General features: G+C 51.4%; 1 protein-coding gene across 3 annotated transcripts in view; it reads right to left on the reverse strand.

Moving 5' to 3' along the window:
• Positions 1 to 23,851, reverse strand: part of Slc35f3 (solute carrier family 35 member F3) — a 249,550-nt gene that overhangs the window by 74,445 nt on the left and 151,254 nt on the right. Inside the window, exon 1 of one of the 3 annotated variants that reach the window (XM_026412916.2) lies at positions 7,758 to 7,916. The exons of 1 other annotated variant lie outside the window; for it this stretch is intronic. In XM_026412916.2, the coding sequence (XP_026268701.1) occupies positions 7,758 to 7,776 (19 nt within the window). In that variant the 5' untranslated portion in view covers positions 7,777 to 7,916. Of the gene's footprint in view, positions 1 to 6,504; positions 6,809 to 7,757; positions 7,917 to 23,851 lie in introns of those variants that run through there. One more of the 3 variants, XM_026412907.2, reaches the window with a different exon arrangement.

Consider the following 23,851-nt stretch of genomic DNA (forward strand, 5'->3'; position numbering starts at 1 on the left):
TTTCTTGAAGAAAGAAACGCTGCTTTGTCAAGTAGATGACAAGTTCTCAGCAGAGTCCTCGTGTATCCCGAAGGCAGGACTGAACTTGCCCAGTTAAGGGCCAAAGTGGGGCTGGTCTTACAGTGCTGAACTTGATCTCCTAGGTTTAATCCGCCATGGAGGGTGACGCGGCTGAGCTCATGAGTGCATGCTGAGGTTTAACCCAAAAGCACCTGGGGCCCCGGGCAAAGCTGGGACGTTGCCCAGCTTCTCTTTGAGGTCTTTTGTACTTTTCGTGCCACCTCATCATGTGGGGTAGCTTCCTGCTGCTGAAGATTCATGGAACAAGTTGTACTCACGCAGCTGGTCCTTCCACTCTCTGCTCAATTATCCAAACCATCCCTGACAGTGCCCGCGTCTGCATGTACACATGCACACACTCGCAGATGGAGATCCTCTATTGTCCCGGGTCTCTGTCCTCCAGGGTGCTGCTGTGTATTGCTAGGGAAGGGCTTTAATCAGAAAACCAATCTCTGATAATGAATAAGTCACTTAAGAGACTCAGAACTTCCTGCAAAAAGAGCCAGCCCAAGATCTAATCTTCCATAGTAGAAAGAGAAGGCCAGGCTGCAGGAGGAGGGAGACGCATTAGCAAGTGGGGACCAGGAAGAGCAGCCCAGCCTCCTGAAACCCCACCCAGCCTACTTCCCTCTAGACCTTCCCCTAAGCTGTAAGATGTCAAACTAGTAGGATTGGATCACTCGCCAAAAAGGCTTTTAGGAATTAAATCTTGTCTTGGCTCGTACCACAGAGCCACTGGGAAACTTTCCACCTCTTCAAGCCTACAATCCCCATCGGTCTTGTTCAGCAGAAGCTTCTCCTTCCTACGTAGGAGAGATCAAAGGCTCCAGCATAGGTCCCTGGGCTTCCTTCCTCTGCATCTCCACAATCCTGTCTTTGCCTCACCTTCCCAGCTCCTTCCTCTCGGCCTGCGCCTCCTTCCCCACCTCCTCCTCCTCCAGGCCAGGCTACATCAGCTGCCTGTCTCTGGGGGCAACCTCAGACCTGTTCTGGGATCAGCCTCCCTGGTGCGCCTTTCCCTGGTCCCACGCTCAGCCTCCTGCAGCGGCCCCTCCCTCCCTAGACGGCTCACCTCCTGCAATCTGGCTCCCAGAACAGCACCCACTTAGAACGGCTTCTGCAAACTCGCCCTCCTGGCTGCATCTGCCTCCTCCCCTCGTTTCCATGGCTCCATATTTCTGGGTCCCAGCCGTTCAGACTGCCTTGCTTCCCCTAGATCCTAAGCACATGTGGCCATGTGCCAGGTCCTCTGCCAGCCTGGTCACTCCAGGTCCCATTTGCCTATCAGGCTTGCCATCTCCCTCCCTCCTCCTGGCCTGTGGCACACCTGGTCTGCAGACACTGCTGAGGCCTCACGCCCACGCCCCTCACAGCCAGGGTCCCCTCCACTTGCTGTCACTGCTGGTGGTGCCCCATTCCCCCAGGTGTTCAGGCTCCATCTCCACTGCTGTCCCCAGCCTGCTCCGCAGGATACAGGCGAACCTGGACGCAGTGGTCTCACGGCGAGGACTGCCTAACCCCCGTACTCCACGTCCTCACCGGCACAGCGGGATCTATGCCAGGACCTGCTGTGTGAGGTGCCGCAGCATCCAGTGAAGCGCCCCAGGGCAAGGGCTCACGACAAGCAGCCCATGTCACCCCCACTGACAGACCACCAGCCTGGACTCCATATACACTTGTGTGCACAGTTAGGTGTAACTCGCACACTCCGTGAAACAAAAGGGCCTTGGATCAACTCTGCTTCTCATCACGTGTGACAGACTTTGGTTTTATTCTACCTTGATAATACTTTATCAAGAAACTTTGTAGCTGAAGAATCAAGTTTCAGGATCTGGTGTAAATGGCACTGCTGAGCATGACCGTCTTGTCTGCTTGGACCTGCGGTGACCCCCTCCTCCCCTGGTGCCCTTCCTACCTGTCTCCACGACCCTCCACTGCTGCCTTGCATTCCTGCTTCGGCCTCAAGCTCCTCCACGCCTGCACCTCCAGTTACCCTGAGCTCAGCCCCAGCAGCCACTGGCCAAGTCCGCTGAGTGACACTGTTCCTGGCTCTGCACCTTTGCCTGCGGCTCCCTCTGCCAGGAAGGCCATCTTCTTACCCACCCTGTGACAGCCTGGGGCACAGATGGCATCCTTCCTGATCACTGTCCAAGCTCCCATTGCACGGGTAGTCACCACCTCCAGTGTGACAACAGGGCAGAGTCTGTGGCCACATCTGGGCTTTGCAGACAGAGTAACCTGTTAGATTAAGTTTTTTGGCTAAGAGGGTACAGGTGGCAAGAGTGTTGTCTACTGGCCATCTGGGTCCCAGAAAGAAGTGAGTGCACTTTCCTTGGAAATGCCCCATTTATTTTACTGTCCTTCCATGGAATCAAAGCCGTTAACCTGTGCTGTGTGCCCTTCTGACACTGCCCACTAGTTTGGAAGCTCAGTTGGGTCAAGGATCGTATTTTACTTCTCCTAGAATCCCCTAGAGCCTCTGGTTCATTCTCTTGCACATGTTACAAAACATACTCAGTTGATGCATGAATGACTTTGTCAATGGCGTTTCAGGCCTGGGACTAGTCACCAGGGAAATGTCTTTGGACACAGAGACAGTTTGTCAGCATATGTCTGAGGTTGGGCCAGCAGGGCTGATCTCCATGTGGATAACTGCATCCCTTGATATCTGAACCTAGCGACCAGTGAGTGAGCCAGGCCTGTGTAGGGGGTAACAGAGACCACCTCCTCCTGGAGCAGAAGCACTTATAACGCCAACAGCACTGGGACCCTGGTGGGGTCCAGACCATGCATCTTGTTACAGTGGGTGCTTCAGGGGGCAAACATTCACTAAGCACCTGGGAAGCACCATGAGCAGGTGCAATTCTCTCTTTCTCAGTCATGTAGTTGTTCCACATTCAGAGCCAGATTGAAATGGATTTGAAGGCTCTCTTATCTTCTAACTCCACGACCTTGTGCTAATGATTCTCGGAGCCTTAGTCTCCTCATCTGTAAAGTAGATTAACAGTACACACCCTAGCTTTGGGAGGGCAGAGATGATGAGCCATCTCCCTACTGCGCAGAATCTGCCACATGTTGGACATTCACCAGCAAGAACGCTTGTCCTCACGGTCAAGGGAAACACCATTCCCCACTTCCACAAAGAGAAACAGACTCCCAGAGTCCTTCAGCCAGCCCGAGGCTGGGCACTAAATGCCAAAGCTCCCAGGCCTTCCACAGCCTTGCACCCCTGCCCTCTGGGGGGAGTTCTTCCCACTGTTCCCAACTGCTCCTTCCCAGTGAAGACAATTTGAATACAAATTAGCTGTTCGTGGGGGTGGTGACCCTAGTGAATGCTCCTGTACTAGAGACGTGCTCCTGACCAACAGTGTCCACTTCTGATGGGAAAGCCAGGGAGAGGGCAGGGGAGCAAGACCCATGCAGCTGTGACAGAGCCCCCACCTGGCCAGAGCTGCTCAGGGAGCCTCAGCCCCTGCCCAGGCCCAGCCCCGCTCTCCTCAGGCATCCTGGCCAAGCCTCTGCCTGAAATAGACTCTCCTCTCCTCCATGGCTGACACGCTTTCTCACACCCCCTGAGCCTCGGTGGTGACACCTCCTCCTCAGAAGGCCTCCCTTCAGGAAGGCCTGCTCCTCAGAAGGGCCTCCTCCACAGAGACCTCTTTCCTCCCCAGAGCCCTGGTCTTCAGAGACCTCCTTCCCAGAGCCTTGGTCCTCAGAGACCTCCTCCCTCGAGTTCTCCTCCTCAGAAGGCCGCTCCTCAGAAACCTCCTCCTCCCCAGAGGTCTTCTCAATAGGGCCTGCTCCTCAGAAGGGACTTCTCAGAAAGGCCTCCTTCTCAGGAAGGCCTTCTCTCACACAGGTCTCCTCCTCAGGAAGCTTCTCCTTTAAAAAGTCCTCCTCTGAAAGGCTTCCTCCTCAGATTGTTCAATTTTCAGTCTCCCGGTGACACTTGGTTCTCTGCGCCACACCAGAACTCTCTACCTTTTATTTGACAATTTATCTGCAATGTCTCTTTCCCACTGGAATGAAATTTCCTTAAGAGAATGCAGCTAGCATTGCTCATCTTTGCAATTCAGGGCCTTGTTAAATGGTCACAGGACAGAGCAAGGCAGTTGAATTCTTTATTGCTTAAGTGAAGTCATCTTGTCCATCCTCCTGTGTCTGCCTTCACCAGAGCACTGCATTTTCTATTTTGGTTTTATAAGCACCAAAGGCTGGTGGCTTCTTGCCTCCCTTAGATGACACACTCCACAAGCTAATAAACCTCCCTGGCTGGCTGCACTCTGCCCCTGCAGCCTGTCTGCTCTTCATATCCAGCCTGGCAGGGGATCACCTTGCCCTGTGCACCCAAGGAAAACAGAAGGATTCAACACTTCCAAAACAAGCATTCAAGATGCAAATGGTTGTAGAAAAACAGACCCCCAAGCAAACTGAACACCAAGGGAAAAATCCAGACAAAGAAAAAGCCCTGCATGAGCCCAGTGCAGCCAGGACAGGTGTTAGGAAGTCCTGACCCGCAGACTCTGGCTGATGCCTGCATGGGCAGCCCACTCAGCAAGGGAATCCCTGCAGCCCTGCAGGTGCTTCAAGACACTGTCCCACACCACGCTCCTTGGGAGCAGCAAGGTGTGCCAAAGGAGTCCAGCCGTGGCTGCAGGAAGGGCCAGATATTTACTGAGCACCTTCTGTGTGCCAGGCACTTGCTAGACACTGTCACTCAGCTCTATCTCCTTCCATCCCCAACAGTGTGCCTAGGTAGGCTGGTACTTCTTCACATTCAAGGCAACTGAGGCTCAGCGTCAGGTTTACATAGGTCACACTGTATAAGGGGCAGAGCCCCATCTCCATGCTCACTTTGCCCTGTTCCTGGTGCAACACACTCTCCATTCCCCACAGATGTGTGTGTGAGTGCTGGCTAAACAAACCAACCCAGAGTAAGGCAGAGGCCCTCAGCGTGAAAGGGACCCAGCTCAGTTGGCAGCAGCCCTAAGGCAGAGAGGAGACTCCTCACTTTCATTCCCTGAAGGCAACCTCTAGGAGGCCAGAGGACATCTGTGCCTGCTGCTGTCACTTGCTGTCCCTGCAGCACCTCTAAGGCCACAGCACCCTGCTCAGGTGGCCTCACCACCATTTCCAGCATATCTCCCAGTGAGCTCAGGCCTGTCCTACCCAAGCTGGGGTAGGGGAGCCCCAGAGTTCACTGGCTGCTAGCCATCAGAGCCCACCTGCCCAGGAGCAGGTGGAGGTGGGTGACTTCCTGTGCATCCCATTAGTGTCTACGCTTTGCCAAGAGAGGTAAACATCAAGCTTCCTCCCACTCAGGCACCTGGGGCAAGGCCACTTGAATTTCTGGGGTGGACCACTCCCACCAGGTCTTTCCAGAGAGGGGAGGGGAGGAGACAGCCACTGGAGAAAACCCAACCTCCCAAGGCAGAACTTGACCAGAAAGAGGTACCCGCAGCTCAGGGCAAACCAAGGGTTTGTATGGGCTTAAGATCCCTTCATGCTCTTCACAGCTCCAGCGCTAGGTCTGGGGACAGTCTCTCCACCTTTCTGGGCCTCAGAGTCCTTATCTGCAGGTACCAGATGGCTACCACCAGCCTTGGTGGATGTTCAGGCTGGCAGCACCCTGCCACTGCTAGCCTGTGTCTCACCCTCACTGGTTCTCACTTCATTGCAACAAGCAAGAACTCACAAGTGGGGTGCAGGGTCCTTGCACCCACAGGCCCTAATTTCAGTGGTCACCTCTCACGGGAGTGCCAATGGCTGTTTGCTGCAGGACTTGGCTGCTCAGGGCACGAAGGGGCTGCCCTCCTCCTTCTGCCTGCCCCTCCCACGCTCCAGCCGGCCAGCTGGGCCAGCTCTGGGGAGTGCAGGAGTGAGATGCTACCCCTGCGGGAAAGCAGGGTCCCTCTCTCGCCAGAGGAATGACAGCGTGGCCGCTACTCTCCCCCACATGCCCCCTGTGGGGGCGTATCCATACTCAAGGGGCGACACGGATGGTGGGACACATTCCGGAGCCACGGGGAACACATCCAGGGGCTGCAACCGGCTTCCCAGCACCTGCCAGCCCCGCCCATCCTTACCAAGTCCCTTGGCTGTAAAGCCGCAAAGATATCCCCGCCTGCACCCGCCTGCACCGCCCGCACCGCCTGCCCCCGCCGGGCAACACCCGGCCCAGCAGGGCTGCGGGGAGTACGCTGCAACCCAGGCAGCGCCGGTGCCAGGGCGGCGAGGTGGGCAGCGGGCAGAGCCCTCAGGAAAGGCGCTGCCGCGGGCGGACGCGCGGGCGCTGCCCGGGGAGATCGCGTGGCGGTCGGCGGCTGCGAGGTCCACGGCGGCGGCGCGCTGCACTGCGGACCCACCCGGGCGGCCGGCGACCCGAACGCAGCGAGCCCAGGTGCCGGGCGCAGAGGCGCAGGAGCGAGGGGCCGCGAGCCTTACCTTCCACTTTGGTGAGGGTCAGGACCGGACTGTTGCAGGCGCTGAGCGGGGCCACCCGGGCCGAGTGCTTCTTCATGGTGAGACGGCGCCTGCAGGAGCGCTGCCGCCGATCGCTACATCCTGGGGCCGGCGGCGCGCCTCTCCGGCCGCGGCCTCCTCCTCGCCCCTCGCTCCTGCCCCGCGTCGTGGCTCAATGCGGCGGCCGCCCCGCAGCGCACATCCTCCCGGCCGCGCAGCACTCCACACGCGCGGCCTCCTACTCGGGCTGGCTGCAAACTCCAACGTCACGTCCCAGTGCACTCCCCACGCCCCGCCGACCGCTCACCTGCTCCGCCCCCGCCCCAGGCCGCCAGCCCCGGGGCCGCGTCCCCGAGCTCTCAGCCAGTCCCCGGTGCAGCCTCAGGCCGCCGCCTCCCGGACCAGCCCTTTAGTGGGACCGATGTATTTGTGGGGACCCTGAGCACGTAAGCCCCAGTCGCCACAAGTTTAACCAGAAGGTGTTTGACTTGGATGGAGGGCTGACTCCACTCCTGCGCAGTTCTGAATTGTTTTACAGGGAGAGAAGGGAAAAAGCAAAGCTCCTCACAGCTTGCGTGGGCTTCCTAAGCCCAAGAACACGTTTTTTGTCTGGCCCTAGAGACAACTCTTTGGGGGGAAGAAAATGCAGTCCACAGACTAAGCAGCCACGACGAGAAAAGGCAGGCTTAGAGGAAATCTCCCTTTCTGCCAGGCGCCCAGGCTCTCAAGCTCTTGCTGCAGCTGCTGTCTGGCCTTTGATTCTGCAGGCGGGCCTTCTCAGCTGCCACTCAGACCTGCTGCCAGCTATTAGGTGAAGGGGCTTGTTAAAAGGCCTCCATTTATCTATTGCATCCCTAGTGACTGCTGAGTCCAGAGGGACCTTTATCATTTATTGTTAATCTGGGATAGTACATCATGAAATGTGCCCCACTATCCACTACAGGTAGGACTCTAGGCTCCTCCTACACCCCAGAATGCCAAGGGAGACACTTTATAGGATCTCACTCACATGTGCCCCAAACTCAGTTCTGGCCCCAGCCACTATAGGAAATCCGAAGATTCAAGGTGGGTTTGGTTGTTATTATTGGTTAAGTTCTCACCCAGAGTTTCAGAATCTGTCTCAAAGTTGGTGTTCCACTGTACTGCCATTCTGATCCCCAATAAGGGTAACTCAGTGGAGTGGTACCAGTGGAGAGTGACCCAGAACCACAGGGTTCCCCTAACTTGGCACCTACCAGCTATTTCTGGTGACATCCACCCACATGCCCCCAGTGTGCGGCAGAATGGCTCCTGAAGTCGCTCTGGGGGAGTTCTTGTTAGTACTTGCCCTCTTGAACAGCCATGATGAGCAGAAGGACGAGTCTTTCAGAGGCCAGGGCTTCTCACGGTGCCTTCCCCAGCATTACGTCCAAGGAAACGTTCTCAGGATCTCTGCAGAGCCCTCTAGCGGTGGCCTCCACACCTCACACCTCTCCCAGGAACTCGCCCCAAGAGCCCTAGTGAGGATGCTACCAAATCAGCCATTTCCTGCTCTGGAAATGAGCCGAAAGAAAAGAATTTATCACGAAATAATACTTCTGTGTGGTGTTTCAGGAAGTTCATCCATAGAATTCGGTATAGACATAATAACTAAAATATCACTTAAAACAGTACTCATTTTTGAGCCATATCAGACATTGTGTTAAGTGTTTCACTTAAATCATTTCTGTATGGTCATTGTTACTCCATTTTATAGATGAGAAAATCAAGAAAGGTGAAATAAAATATCCTAGGTCACAGAGTAACTGGCAGAGCGGTATTTTAAATCTAAGCCTTCAAGAACTTTGTACTCCCTGTGCTCCTCTCTTATATGTTGTGAATATAAAATGCAAAACCGACACCTGACTATTCCAAGTCTGTGAGGGATGGGTGTCAGGCAATCTCTACGGGTGGCCTTTGGTCTGAATGTGCCTTTACGGAGCTGTGGTGCGTGAATGGCACGTGTTCCTGGAGGGCCTGTGTCTCCCAGCACCTCTCTTTGTCCTCCACCCTTGTCCTACAGGCAAATCATGAAGGAAAGTGCTGAATAAATACTTGTCTTTTATGAAAATAGCTATTTCTACTTTCTGCAATGATCTATGTAAGTCAACCCGTTGACAATTCCATATGGTTAAACATCCCTGTTGCTAGGTGTATCCATGAAATAATTATTCCCTAGTTTTGTTGGCTTGGTTTTCATCTCCCTGTGGGGCAGGAGTGTCTGGACCCTGGGAGGCCCTTGCTGTCCCATGTCTGTTAATCTCTCCTTCCTGGTTGTCCTCTCTCCTCTTCTTAATCCCTGTGTGCTGCTCCAGTCCTTCTTCTTCTGTACTCAACTGCAGCAGCCTTTAAGTCAGGAGGTTTCTCTGCCTGACCAAGCGCGTACTGATATTGCTTAAGGCAACACTGTTTTGGGGGGAGTAGGACATGGTGGGCCCATATTTAAAAACTCCCATGAGATTACCCAGGAAGTTAGTGTGGTACTGATACATGAGCCCATATGGAGAATTCCAAACATTTAAAGTATCATACCTGAGCTAGGCTAACATGGGATACTTAGAAAATTGTCTAAGCTCCCAAATCTAAAAATCCAAATCTAAAATTGCAACAAAACAAAGAAATTCTTTTAAGAAAGAAAGATGAGATTACTGAAGTATCAATAGAAACAACACTATGGATAACACCCAGGTAAGAGGACAGGACATTTGACCTCTGACCCTGCTCCTCTTCAGAGGGTGCCAGTATGAACTGACTTCTGAAGGGGACGCCTGGACACTTGTCTTGAGTTTAGTAGTAGAGGGGAGTATCTGAAAGGGGACCTGGGGTGCATTTTCAGGTCACACCCTTTAAATAGCTCTTCCTTCTGACTCCTACCCTGCATAGTGTAACCAACAGTCTGCTGGCCCGGCCCAGCCCAGCGCTGGCTCCGCGCTTCAAGAGGGGAGATGGCGAGACACCAGTCCTTTGTCACTAGGTCCGCCTCCTGCTCGGTTACTCTTTGATCAGGTGGTAGGGGAGTGGACAGGGATTTTATAACAGTTTCTGGCAGTCTGACATGGTGGGCTCACGAGGAGGGCTGGTTTTGTTCTCAGCAGTACTGTGGTCCTCTAGGAAGACAGAAGAGACGGGCTTGGGAGAATCTCCAGGAAGGTAGACATGGGCTGGCTGATTCCTCATGTCCTGAAGGCTTACCACTCTTCTCCTGGTGTGGGCCTCGTCCCTGGCTCTGTCTCTAGACTCACACTGCTCCTGTAACCTGTTCTGGTCCTTCCTGGGCTGGCTCACACTTCTGCCATCTCTAGGGCCTCAGCCCTGCTCTCTCCCGTGAGGGTAGGTACATATCTGTGGTCCCACTTCACTCTTCCATTTGTTGGGTTACCTGTTCCTCATAGTTCTCTGGAGTGGGAAGTGCCCTGAGCATGAGCCAGCAGCCTATGCATGAGCTCTGGCTCTGCCCATGAGGAGCAGCCAATTCTGAGCCCTTGTTTGATCTTTCTGGCCTCAGGTATCTAATCTGCCTAGAGAGGACCTGTGGCAGTTTTCAGCAGTTTCTTGCTCTCTGTGGAGAACTCTGATTTCTATCTGCGGGGTTCTCTGTTAGACTTGGTTTGTAAGAAAAGGCAATGATCCTAAAAGAAAGTTCAGAAAACCATTGATTTGCTGATTTCCCAGGTGCTTTGGGGCTTTGAAATCTGGGGAGTATGAAATCATCTCCGGGGTTTCAATTGTCACGGCCTCCAAAGATCTTAAGAGAATGCTCACCTTGTGAGTATCTCCAGTTATTAAGTAGACTCTTGCTTTAATGAGTTGTCTCACTTCTTTGCCATGGTCAGAAATATATTTTACATTTGTCAAAAATTGTACACTAAAAGGGGTGAATTTTACCATTTGTAAATCATATATCAACCTAAAAATTGAGAAAAACACATTTTATATCACCACCCTTACACATAATTTGCATGTGTACATACACCATGATGGATGTATACATGTGTATGTGGTGTGCATTTATATGTATAACACACTCATATGGCAGCTGATTAAACTAGTCAGTGAAATATTCCCTTTACCACATGTGAGCATTTGTTTCCATTCTGTTTTATCATATCAACTCTGTTATGTCCTATTTGCTCACTACAAAAAAAAAAGTGCAATCAATTCATTTGTTTTTACTATGATGCATCCATGGATTATAATCAATGTAGTTTGAAAAATACTGTTGAGATTGTACTCATAGTAAGGTATATGAAGACTTTACTCCATATGTTCAGAATGAATAACAACAATCTTGAAATCTGATAAGAGTTTTCAGTAGTCAGAAAACAGATATTTTAATTAATTCTCTGTGCAATATCAGCTCTGTCTCATCGTCCTTCCCAGTGTTAAATACTAAGAGAAACATTATTTTTGTGATTGTCAGTGCTTAAAAACAGCTGTTTAAAGTGGTTCCAGGAACCAGAAATGGAGTTTCCTCAGGTAGCTTAGAGTACAGCACTCTCTTCCCAGTGGAAAGAGAGCCCGGAAAGGCAGGGATGAGGACGGGGTGCCAGGGCTCACTTGCCGCCTGGCAGGAACGACTCAGACACCCCAGGTGCAAGCACACACAGGACTTGAGGGCCTTCTCTTACCCTCACGTGTCCCCATTCCCCCACCCCTGCCAGGCATCCAGGTACTTTAGGGGGACAAACTCAGACTCCCCAGGGTCCCACGAGGCCTTCTCTTCTTTCTCTAGGGAGAAACTCAAGGCTGAATGACTTCAACTGAGGGGAACAGGATATGGAGGGGTGGGATCACTGGACATCACCACTGGGCTTTGGGGACAGCTTTGGCCCCACAGTGAGGAGACACCAGCTGGCATGTTGCAGCTTAGAGCCAGATCATGATGAACCAAGGGCTTCCTTCCCTGGGACCTCTGAGAGGTGGAGCTGGGTGGTCAGCCCAGAGAAGGAAGGACCAGAAAAACTAACAGGAGGCTCGCACACAGGAGGTCCTCGCAAAGCCACACCCCTTCCCACCGGGGAAACACACATGCCACCCCCACACACTCTCTGCCACCGTGTGAGGCAGTGTGGGAAGGGGGCTGCTGTAAAAAGTACCACTGGGACACGTTATTGAATCTCCCCTGCTCGGTCATCTCGTCTTGAAGATGGAGATAACAATGGTGTCTGCCTTCCACATCGGCTGTGGAGATGAAAGGAATTGATGTCCCTAACGTGCTTGTGATAGCACTGGCGAACAGCAGGACCCAACGAGCATGGGCACCGTTTCTGTTCTCCTCCACTAGGTCCAGTCACAGGCCACAAGGAGGGTCACTCTGATCTGTCATACTGCTGGTGTCTCACACAGTACCTGGTTTCTACAGAAGGTGTTCAAAGCAGGAAGACCAAAAGGAAAGAATAAATGAGCTAGCATATTCACAGAGCCCAGAATTCTAGAGATTTCTGGAACTGACTGTGTCCCTCGGACTCTACTTTGCTGCCTGCCAGGTGCAGGTGTGATGAACCTAGGCTGACGACCGTCTTCTGCTTTGAACAGACTCTCTGCCTCTCTCTGGCTCCAACTCACAGGAAGTGTTTTGGAGACCCAGGCTCGAGACCCATGGTAGCAGAGAGATTTGATGCCATTTAGATCAGAAATAGCTGCTGCTTGTTCCTGGGTGACTCATGGTCCACAGCTGGCCTTCGCTCCATCTCCTCGGCTCTGCCTCCTCTGTGCAGGGGGAACTGGAGTACTGACCTAAATCAGCTCCTCCTCAAGGCCAGGAGCCCATGCTAGGCAGCCATTTGCTTCCAAGGGTGGATCAAGGGGACTAGCATCAGCCTGGCCTGAGCAGGAGACAGCGTCTGGGTTAGTGAAGGACGCAGGGGCTACTCCACTCTGTCCTTACTCCAGAGCATGGGGACCTGCAGAAACCTCAACCCAGAAGGATGCTATTGGCTCAGGGTTGAGCAGGGTCTCAGAAGTCCTGATCTTGAGGCCAGGCTCTGCTGCCTGCAGAGCCCCCCCCCCTCTCTCTCTCTCTCTCTCTCTCTCTCTCTCTCGACAGCAGCATCGTCTGCTGGCCCTGGGGTTGCCTGAGCACTTGCTTCAGCTGCCCGTGGGTGTGACTGTCTAATGCAGGGACCTTGCCAAGGAGCACTTGGAAGCCCTTGCTGAATGAATGGAAGAAAGGAGAGTCATGAGGGAGAAGGAAGCAGGACCTGTCTTGTTGAGGTGGGCAGGTCTGCAGAGGCAGGCATGGCAGAGTCAGCTCCTGAACCAAACTGACATTGGCCCTCAGGAACCAGGAGACCTGGCTGTTACCTACAGCAGCTCCTCACAGCCAGACCTTCCTGGACCACCTTCCCAGGCACCCAGCCCTTCACATTACGCCCACCCCAGCAGGCATGTGTCCTCTGCCTGAGGACCTGGTCCCTCCCTGTCCAACACCATGTGGGCCAGTGGTAGAGGAAAGGGCTGGGCCACTGAATGCCCCAGCCAGCTCTGCCCCTCCTGTCACCATGCAACGCCAGAGACCTCATAAGCACCAAGGAAATGAGCCAAGAGTGAGCGGTGCAGTGTCTCCCAGAGTGTCATGAAGTCAGATGCTCAACCATGCCTAACCCCCACCTCTCCAAATCCGGGATGCCCTATAAGACACACAGGTTCCTCACTGACTAAGAAAATTCAAAGGTATCACTTCTCTAAAAGATCTTTCCCATCTCCAAGACACTTCACCAGCAAACTGCTCTTCCTCCTCCAAGAGAGACCCCTTCAACACCTGCTCCTCATCCTCATCCTCCCACAGCATCCCCCCTTGCTGCAGTTCCTCCTCCTCTTCCCATAGGGTCCCTCCAGTACCTGCTCCTCCTCCTCCTCCTACAGGATCCCCTCCAGCACCTGCTCCTCCTCCTCCTCCCATAGGATCCCTTCCAGCCCTGCTCCTCCTCTTCCCATAGGGTCCCCTCCAGTACCTGCTCCTCCTTCTCCTCCCACAGGATCACCTCCAGCACCTGCTCCTCCTCCTCTTGCTCCTGCTCCTCCTCATCCTCCTCCCATATCAGCCCCACCAATACCTGCTTCTCCTCCTCCTCCCACAGGGTCCCCTCCAGCACCTGCTCCTCCTCCTCCCACAGGGTCCCCTCCAGCACCTGCTCCTCCTCCTCCCACAGGGTCCCCTCCAGCACCTGCCCTCCTCCTCCTCCAATAGGATCCCCACAAGCATCTACTCCTCCTCCTCTAGGGTCTCCTTCAGTACCTCCTGCTCCTCTTATTCCCACAGGGTCCCCTCCAGCACCTGCTCCTCCTATTCCCACAGGGTCCCCTCCAGCACCTGCTCCACCTCCTCCCACAGGGTCCCCTACAGCACCTGTTCCTCCTCCTCCTCCCACAGGATCCTCTCCAGCACCTGCTCCTCCTCCTCCCACAAGGTCCCCTCCAGCACCTGCTCCACCTCCTACTCCAATAGGATCCCCACAAGCATCTGCTCCTCCTATTCCCACAGGATCCCCTCCAGCACCTGCTCCTCCTCCTCCCACAGGGTCCCCTCCAGCACCTGCTCCTCCTCCTCCTCCTCCTTCCACAGGGTCCCCTCCAGCATCTGCTCCACCTACTCCCACAGCAACTCCTCCAATACCTGCTCCTCCTACTCCCATAGCAACTCCTCCAGCACCTGCTCCTCCTCCTCTCCTCCAGCACCTGCTCCTCCTCCTCCTCCCACAGGATCCTCTCCAGCACCTGCTCCTCCTCTTCTTCCCATAGGGTCCCCTCCAGCACCTGCTCCTCTTCCTTCTCCCACGGATCCTCTCCAGCATCTTCTCCTCCTCTTATTCCATAGGGTCCCCTCCAGCACCTGCTCCTCCTCCTCCCACAGGATCCCCACCAGCACCTGATCCTCCTCCTCCCACAGGATCCCCACCAGCACCTGCTCCACCTCCTCCCACAGGGTTCCCTCCAGCACCTGCTCCACCTCCTCCCACAGGGTCCTTTCCAGCACCTGCTCCTCCTATTCCCACAGGGTCCCCTCCAGCACCTGCTCCACCTCCTCCCACATGGTCCCCTCCAGCACTTGCTCCTCCTCCTTCCACAGGGTCCCCTCCAGCACTTGTTCCTCCTCCTCCCACAGCAACTCCTCCAACACCTACTCCTCCTACTCCCATAGCAACTCCTCCAACACCTGCTCCTCCTCCTCCCACAGGGTCCCCTCCAGCACTTGCTCCTCCTCCTCCCAGCATCCCCTCCAGCACTTGCTCTTCCTCCTCCCACAGCATCTTCCCCAGCACCTGATCCTCCCCAGCCATCCCTCGGTCCTGCACTGAGCATTGCTCAGTGACCATCCCTTGGCCCAAGATCACGTTGACCTACAGAACCTCATTAAAAGTGTCTTCTTCTGCCTGTCCAGATAGGGGCAGCCTTTGATGTCCAGGGCTAAATTCCTCCTCCTGCTGGGCTTGCTGTTCTGCCCTAGAGACCTCCTCCAGACATCAGTCCCCTGGCCTCTCCACCCCAGGGAGCATCCTGGTCACAGCAGTGGGCTTGGTTCCTGCCAGGTTTCTCTCAGGGGAAGCCTGTGGCCCACACTCAGGCTCTAGCTGTTTCTGCCTCTCAGGCTGGCTTCTGTGAGGGCTTCAGCCCGGCGGAAGTGAGAAACCCCAACTCTGACATAGGAGGAAGTCCACGGGTAACTGCTGCTCCTGGGGCCCGCTGTTCCCCAGGATGCTCTAGTGCCACAGACAGGCTTTCGTTAGGTGCTCACTCTGTCCCTGCTGTGCTTCTGCTCAGGGACAAAGGAGGTGAGTTCTGACCAGTGGTAATCCACAAGGCACCCCAGATCCTAGTCCACTGTGACTCTGGGAATTGACACAGTGGGAACAAAAATCAGCAAGTCGCCCATTGCTGAATGACCCTACTGGCCAAAACTTGTAGGTGCTCCAATTACTCAAAGAAGTAATTGGGTCTTCCCACCCACAAGTACTGCGGATTACTGCCTTTCCCCCTTGTTTTCCACAGGGATCTGCTGATTTGTGCTGGTATTTCGTGCCACTTGTATGCATAAGAAGTTGGAATCATGGCCAGAGAAGGAAGTACAGGCCAAAGCAGGAGAAATGCTCCACACTTTAGCCCTGTTTGAGCAACATACCTTGCTTATTGCAAAGGCAAACAAAGCAAAAGTTTAAAGGTTGGAGTTGTTCCTTACTGCAGGGCTGAGAGAGTCTGTGATTTCAGATAGCAGCATGAGACCTGAGGTCTGGAGGTGCATCCTGCTCCTGGCTGAGGTTGGTCAACCTGGGTAGGGGTCAGTCAAATCCCCAAGAACCCCCCAGAGCCCCAGCAGGGGTTGGAGGGCCCGAGGTAAACCAGTCTTTGTTCCTGCAATGATCCACTCAGGATATTTCTCCTTTGTGGATTCCTCAACCACCATCTAACAAAGAGCTCTGGAGGCCCTTTCACCCCATCCAGCTTGTTGGCTGGCAAGCCCCAGCCCACTCACAAGTCCCTGTGGAGAAGCACCGGTGGAGCATGGAGTGGGGCCCAGGTGGGTGGGCCGGAGGCAGGCATAACCTGTGGCCATGAGGAGCCCACCATGCAGGCACCTCGAGCCAGTGCCACCTGTCACCCTGCAGCAGCCAGGCCTGGTCCCAGTACCCACCCCTGCTGCAGAAGCCGGATGCAGCCCCATCCCACAACCTTCCCCTCCTCCTCTGACCTGCCCTGAGGAAATGGTCCTGGGCAGAGCTGAATGGAAGTTGGGACCCCAGAGCTGACCCATAGCATTAGTGCATTTCCAAGCCCTCATTAGCATAAGTTTGGGCCAATAGCAGTGACCCAAGTCCTAATAAAGCCCCAGAGGGACTCATTCTCTGGGGGAAGCTTGCTGAAGGTCCTCTGTCGCCCTGCAGGGACTCTTTCTGTTGTTTTGATGACTCCTGCTCTTCTGTTCTGATTTTGGCCTATGGACTTCATTCTTTGAACTCATCAGACAAGAACCTTGAAAGAACAAGTTGTGGGTGAGCTGGAGTTTGCTGCAGCATTGGAAGCAGAGCCCGCCACCCAAAGCTGATGAACATTTTGACTGTTGAGGGCTGCAACTTGCGCAGAACCCCACCAGTGGGCAGCAAGGGGAGTCAAGCTTCACCAGGTTTCATTGTGTCAGAGCTGGGCCTGTTTTGTCCCAGGGCTGCCTCTGAGGCAGCAGGCAAGAGCTTGTGGACCATCCAGTTTCATGGGGACCTTCTGAAGTCACCTGGTGCCCATCTGTTCTGGATTTTTCTCAATTTCTATTTTCACTTTAAGATGATTATCCTTAAAAATTTCATGTGCTGCTAATGATAGTAAAGATTGGTATACTCCTTCTAACAGTAATATGCATAGAAATTCTTAAAAAATAAGAGTTCGTGATCTATTAGCCACTATTTCCATTTTTAGGATTTTTCCCCCAAGAAATAATCTTATGCAAATACACTTATATAACAAAGGTGTTAATCCCAAATCTATTCCCAGTAATGAGTTGGAAACAACCTACCTGTTCACCCATAGAGGGCTGGGAAATGAAGTGTGGTGTTCTTCTCAGAGCACAATATGGCTGGTAAGATAAATGATCCAACAAACAGGGCACACACATTCAGGAGGATGCCTAAGGCAAGTGTCTCTCACCCAGCATGATTTTCTTCCTTGCCTTTTCCTCCACGCACAGGTCACATGGCATCATTGAAGTGTGTGTGTGTGTGTGTGTGTGTGTGTGTGTGTGTGTGTGTGTGTTTGTGTGTGTGTATGCACTATTTGTCTACACATCCAAGAACTGAACAGGCTACCACTTTTATTTCCATGTTTTCTAACTACCACAAATAGAAACAGTGATTCATTCACTTTCTCCTTGAAATTTCACTCAACTGGAAGATTGTCTCTACTTAGGAATCCAGTTCACAGGTGTGGGTTGAGGTCAGCATTGATGCTTACTCACTGATAGCTCAAGGGTCTAAAAACATGTCTCCTACTCAGACTTGAAGGCTAAGAAAAGCGGGAAAGGTCTTCATGAACAGGCCCATAAAAGGCAATGTGAGACTGCTTTCTCTTTTTCAATAGACTAGTTCTATTCTTATGTAAACCTTGGGAACCTGCTTTTAAAGTCAATGCCTTTCCCAGTTCCTCGAAGTGTGTGTATGATAATATCAGCAGTTATCATTCACCCCCATTTCCATATTTTAAATATTTTGTTGCTTCACATGCTTTTCATAGTTTTCTGGCTGTAGAATATTTCAGAACCTGCTAGAAAACGAAATGGAGCTGGGAGAGTGTGAAGGTGTGACCAGCTTTGGTGCAGGGTGCTTCCTGCAGAGAAGAAGAAGCAACTGCTCAGGGTCTGGTCTGGACAGTCCTTACTCCCACTCCTAAGGGCGGCAGTGCTTGGTCTGGTTCTGGATTTGGCAGGGAGCAGTGACCTTGCCCTCCAGCAGCTTTTGCAGGATGCTCTCTGTGCGGGATGTCTTCTGGGCTGTTATTCACTGTCTTCTGAGAAGCTGAGAAGTGATTTGGATTTTTCCTTCTAGTGCCACATGTAGAAGGATTATTTGCCCTTATCTGTCTTATCTTTCTTGTGTTCTGCTTGAAATTGGGCACACTGACCTCTTGGAGTGGCATGGAACTTGTGCTTTGCTATGTTACAGCCCAAATGAGCAAAGGAAACAGTTCAATCTTCTTCCTCTTCTGTTGCTTTTGTTTGTTTGATTTTGGTACCAGGGATTGAACCCAGGGGTATTTAGCCACTGAGCCACATCCCCAGCCCTTGTTGTATTATGAGGCAGAGTCTCACTAAGTTGCTGACTCTGGCTTTGAACTTGCAATCCTCCTGTCTCAGCCTCCTGAGTTCCTGAGATTACAGGTGTATGCCACCATACCTGGCCTCAGTAGGCCTTAATATTGCCCTTCTTAACCTACTTTTTTTCCTTGCCACTGACATAAATATGTACAAATGTCTTAACTCCTTAAACCAGCCTTTTTGTAAAAATACAAAGATGAAAAAAAAAAAAGAAAAAAGAACCTCCAAACCAAAACAACATCAAAAGGAAACTATTGTGCACCCCCATTTGGGTGTCCTGTTCCTGCTCAGAGGAGGGGCTGATCTCAGACGAGCTATGTGCTGAGCTAAATTTATGGGAGAGCTCAAAGGAGAAGCTCAGATTTGGTTTTAACCTTGACTTCTGATTTAAAATGAGCAGCATAGAAAGCGTATTGATAGCAGGATTCTCATTTGGGATTAGTAGCAAACTCAGACATCCAGGACAGGAAGGGGGGCTTCAGCTTGGAAGTCCCTCTCCAGCAGCAGTGCCCTCACAATTTAAGGCACATGTCTGCCACGAAGCCAGTAGCATTATGTACTTCACCAATGGCATGGACATGAGCCACAATCCCAGGGGACTTACTTCTCACTATCCTTGGAGAGAGGAAGCTATTGACTATGTCACCTTGAGTTGTTGGCATTACTGGAATCACTGCAAAATATGTCTACAACCCTGCTTAGAAGTGATGTAGGTAAATGTTTCTTTTCCTTCTAAAACATCTAAATTCAGAGGAAACTTCTAGATGAAGTTAAGTAGCAGTGATGGAAGCCCAGGGATTCAGACATAAGCCTGACCCGACTAGCCACAGGGCCTCTTCTGCATTTTGGTGGCAGTCTTGTCCCCTGTTGGTGGACTTTGGGAGCAGCTGCAGCTGGCTCTGCACTCCTCAAAGGGGGCCTGGACACTGGGTGAAAGACTGGGCTTTCAGGGGTGGAGAGGGTTTTGGAGACCATCTCGTCTGTCACCATCCATTTGGGGCAGGAAGGAACAAAACCAAGAGGACGACTGAGAAACAGAAAACTGTGGCTATTCTGGGAACAGTAAATAGAAGCCACCTAAATATACCCCAGAAATGCACAGGCAGCCGAAACCAAGCTGCAGCTGCTGTGAAGCCAGAGCATTTCAGATCGATGGAACCCGCCTGCATTTCAGAGTCTCTTCTGGAGGTAAAATAAAGAGGCTGTCTTCAGTTTTAAACCCTGGACAAGATTCAGGAAATTCATAGTGCTTTAAAGGGACTCTGTTTGCAAGAGAGGGAATGGTGCCTCTAGGAAAAAAAAAAAAAAAAAAAAAAACACTTCATCTTAAGAAGTAAGAGCAATGCAAGTGCTTCCTACCAACAAGTGGGAGTTTCTGAGGATGCAGGACTCCATGAGGAGGTGAATTGGGGCAACAGGCAAGGCCCTGATGCAGTGTGTCAGGAAGGTGTGGGGCACCACAGCAAGCAGAGGTTTCACTACCAAAAAAGTGGAAACGCAACCCAGGGAACAGGGATGGGGGGTGGTATTTGCAAATCATGTATCTCTCATGATTGTACATGCCTTTAAAATTATTTCTCGTGTTCTCTTAGGGTATTTGTATCTAGAATATATAGAGTTCCCCTGGCATGCGTGGGGCGCTGGGTTTGATCCTCAGCACCACATAAAATAAAATAAAGATGTTGTGTCCTCCGAAAACTGAAAAATAAATATTAAAAAAATATTCTCTCTCTCTCCCTCTCTCTCTCCTCTCTCTCTCTCTCTTTTTTAAAAAAAAAAAAAACCCAATGAGCTAATATCTCATTGGGGTTTTAATTTGTATTTCTCTGTTGATTAGAGATATTGAGCATTTTTTTCATGTAACTGTAGGTCATGTTTGTATTTTCTTTTGAGAAATGTCTGTTCAGGTCCTTTGCCTATTTTAAAATCAGATTATCTCTTACTGTTGAGTTGTTTGAGCTCCTTATATAGTTTGGATATTAGCTCCTATCAAATATATGGCTGGCAAATATTCACTGCTGTTCCACGAGTTATCTCTTCACTCTAATTATTGTTTTTATCTTTTTGCTGTGCAGAAGTTTTTTTGTTTGATAAAATCCCATTTATCTATATTTGCTTTTGCAGTTGTGTCCAGGAAATCACCGGCCAGACCCAGGTCCTGGGCTTCTCCCCTCTGTTTTCTCTAGAAGTCTCACAGTTGCAGGTCTTACACTGAAGCTGTCAATTCATTTTGAGTTCCTTTCGCATGTGGTATGAGATAAGAATCCACTTCCATTTTTCCATGTGGATATTCAGGACTCTCAGCATCATTTACTAGGGAAATTGTTCTTCCCCCCCTTGTATTCTTGGTATCTCTGTTGAAATTTAATTAACTATAAACACTAGAAGTTTATATCTGGGCTTTCTACACTGTTCCATCCGGCGATGCGTCTATTTTTATGCCAGTACCATGCTGTGTTGATTACAACAGCTTTAGAATACATTTTGAAGTCAGGTGTGACACTTCCAACTTTGTTCTTTTTGCCTGAGATGGCTAAGGCAATTTGGGGCATGGTGACTACTATCAATACAGTGTATCATATGTTTAAAATTTGCCTAAAGCAATAGACTTTTAGCATTCTCACAACAAAATAGTAAGATGATGAATATGTTAATGAATTTGATTTAATCTTTCTACGACATATATGTAGACCAAACATCACGCTGTGCCCTATAAATAGAATTTTGTTGATTAACCAAGTAAATTAATTAATTTAAAAAACACAATGAAATATCACTTCATCCCTACTAGGATGGCTAGGATTAAAGAGGCAGATACATCAGAGAAGACAATGAGAAGTGTGGACCCTCTTGCACTGCTGATGGGAATCAAATGTCTTAGCCACTCAGGGAAACACCCTGGCAGTCACAGGGCAACTGTACTGCCAAGCAATGCCATTTCCAGGTATCTGTCTAAGACAAATAACAACCCGTGTCCCTGCCCAAACTCATACATGACTGTTGGTGGCAACATCACTCAAAACCAAAGGTAGAAACATCCCAGGGCCCATCAGCTATGAAGGGGTGGGTGGTAAGTCGTGGACATCCCTCCCATGGAAGGTGATTCAGCGGATAGACAGCATGCAGTACGGACATGCTAGGTGAGGAGCCTAGACGAGGCCACATGCCTACTACTTCCCTCCATAGGAAGCGTCCAGAACCAGTTCTGTGCATCAAGACAGAAAGTGATTCATGGTTGCCAGGAAAGAGGGAAAGGGAGAACGGGGCAGAAATGGCTGCTAGTAGGTGCGGGAATTTTCCTGAGGTGCCAAAAATATTTTAGAAATAACTGTGGAGATGGTTTATTAACTCTGAATAGTTACCAACATGGAGTTGTCCACTTCACTATGAATGAATGAAATATCAGTGAAGCTGATGTTAGCATAACTGCTTCTGAAACCTGAGACAAAAGTGTGCTCTGAATTGTGGTCACAGGTACTCATTGATATCTATTTGTTAAATAGTGAGGTTTTCTACGAATACATCGTGTTTGCTGTGTCTGGTGGCACTGTACGTGCCTTTAAAATTATTTCTCGTGTTTTTTTTCATAAACCGATTTTTGTTAAGTAAAATCTCCTAATAACATCTCCTGGCGGTGAGGAGGCTGCAGGGCTAGGTGCGGCTTCCCACTCTGCCTGAAGGCCAGCCGTGGTCAGCCCGGGATTCAGGATGCTGTAAACAGTGAATACGGTGTCAGGTCTGGGAGCGCCACTGGCTGCTGTGAGTTTCCCACAGAGCCCTCTGGCTAGGGCTTACTCAAGATCCCACTTCACCCTTCCATGTGTATTTTCCCTGAATACTCCTCTGCCTTTGCTGTGTAGACTTTGTAAAATGCAATCATCACTTTGTTCTCTTCAGGAAATCAGCGCATCTGCTCCTCCACAAACACACCTAAGCCCAGACAGCTCCTCAGAGGGGCTCCTGCCTTCTCCCAACCTCCCCCTCATCCCCAGGCAAGAGCATCCCAGGGCACTGATGTACTAAAATCTTCTAGGACGAGGATACGGTGGCTGAGCCACAAAACCTTTTGAGTCCTCTGTGAGTCTCTTTCGCAGAATCCTTGGGGGATTCCAGAGGAACTTCTAAATCCCCTGAGAAATGGTAGATCAGCTCTCCAAATCAACAGCCCAGATTACAGCATTCGCTGATTTCCACAGTGTAAATATTGACATGGTGGCTGATTTCATAGATGAGCTCTGACATGATGTCACTGGGCAGGGAACTGAGTAGAGATGTGCTCCAGTGACTCTTGTGAGCCCTCACGTGGCTGTGTGTTGAAGGATCAATTCTGAAAGGTGGATGTCTGGACCCCCTGGTCCGCTGGGGCGGATCAGGAAGGGCCTGCTGGTGTCTGTGAGTCGACCAGTGTCTCCGTTCATCTGGCGCCTGCTGGGGTTCTCCAGCTCTGACCCCAACAACCCCAGCTGTCCATAGGTGCTCACCCCTGTCCTGCAGGTGCAGGGAGCAGACCGGGAGGCCCGAGCCCAGGATGAAGACAGGGCTGGTGTGGCTCTGCTGCTGTCCTGCCTGGGCCTGGGCAGCTCCTTGTTCCGCCCTCGTTCTCTTCTAGAGCATGAGTGAGACTCTGGACTCTCCTCTGACCCCATCCTGACTGTCATCCAGCGGGCTCTGCTCTGAACCACAGCCAGAGTTCCAACTGTCCCCTTGGTATTGAGTCCCGTCCTCTCTTCTCTCCTCAACGCCACCAGAGTGAGGCTTTCTCAAGGTCAGGGGGGCCAGTCCCTCCTGTCACCCTCCTGTGGCCTGAAGCCAGGCCCATCTTCTTCCAGGACCTTGATCTTCAGCTGGACCAGGCTTCTTCCCACCTGTCTGTTTAACTTCTATCCCTATTTCTGGTTCTCAGCTTCTTGGAGGATGCCTCTTCTGGCCCGCAGCCCAGATCAGGTGTTTGTTTCATGCACTCTCTTAGAAGTCAACGTGGGCTCCTTCTGGAGCATTCTTCACCCTGTGCATGTGCTCACCTTGAAGTGGCACCCCCTTTCTCCACAGAAAAGCCCTCTTCACCGTGGCTGATTTTAGGACTGTCAGCAAAAGAGTCTCTGTGAAAGAATCCAATATAGATAAACTTCCTATTTTCGTGTTGCCCTTGGCCACTGGCTGAGAAGATACCAGCACTCCAGGGGCTGGACTAGTTTTTCACAAACATATTCCAGTATAGTACTTTGTAGAAACATGCAAACAAGGCCTCTGGCCTTGAGCTGGGCTTCACAGAGATGTCTACATTTTTAAGATAAGTTACAAATGGGCTCCATGGTAACAGCTGGCATGGGGAGGAAAGAAAGGGGAGAAGAAGCTCTCCCCTTCTCAGGTGCTGTCCTTGAAGAGTTAACTTGCCCAGAACAGTGAAAGAAAAAGCTGCTTTTATGTGAACTTCTGCAGACTGTGAACTTCTGAGCTTCTCCCCTTACATGCTGGGTATAAAACTCTGAAATCCCTGAACTTGGGGTTCAGGGGATT

This window comes from Urocitellus parryii, chromosome 9 (assembly GCF_045843805.1).
Source record: "Urocitellus parryii isolate mUroPar1 chromosome 9, mUroPar1.hap1, whole genome shotgun sequence".
Taxonomy (NCBI): Eukaryota; Metazoa; Chordata; class Mammalia; order Rodentia; family Sciuridae; genus Urocitellus; species Urocitellus parryii.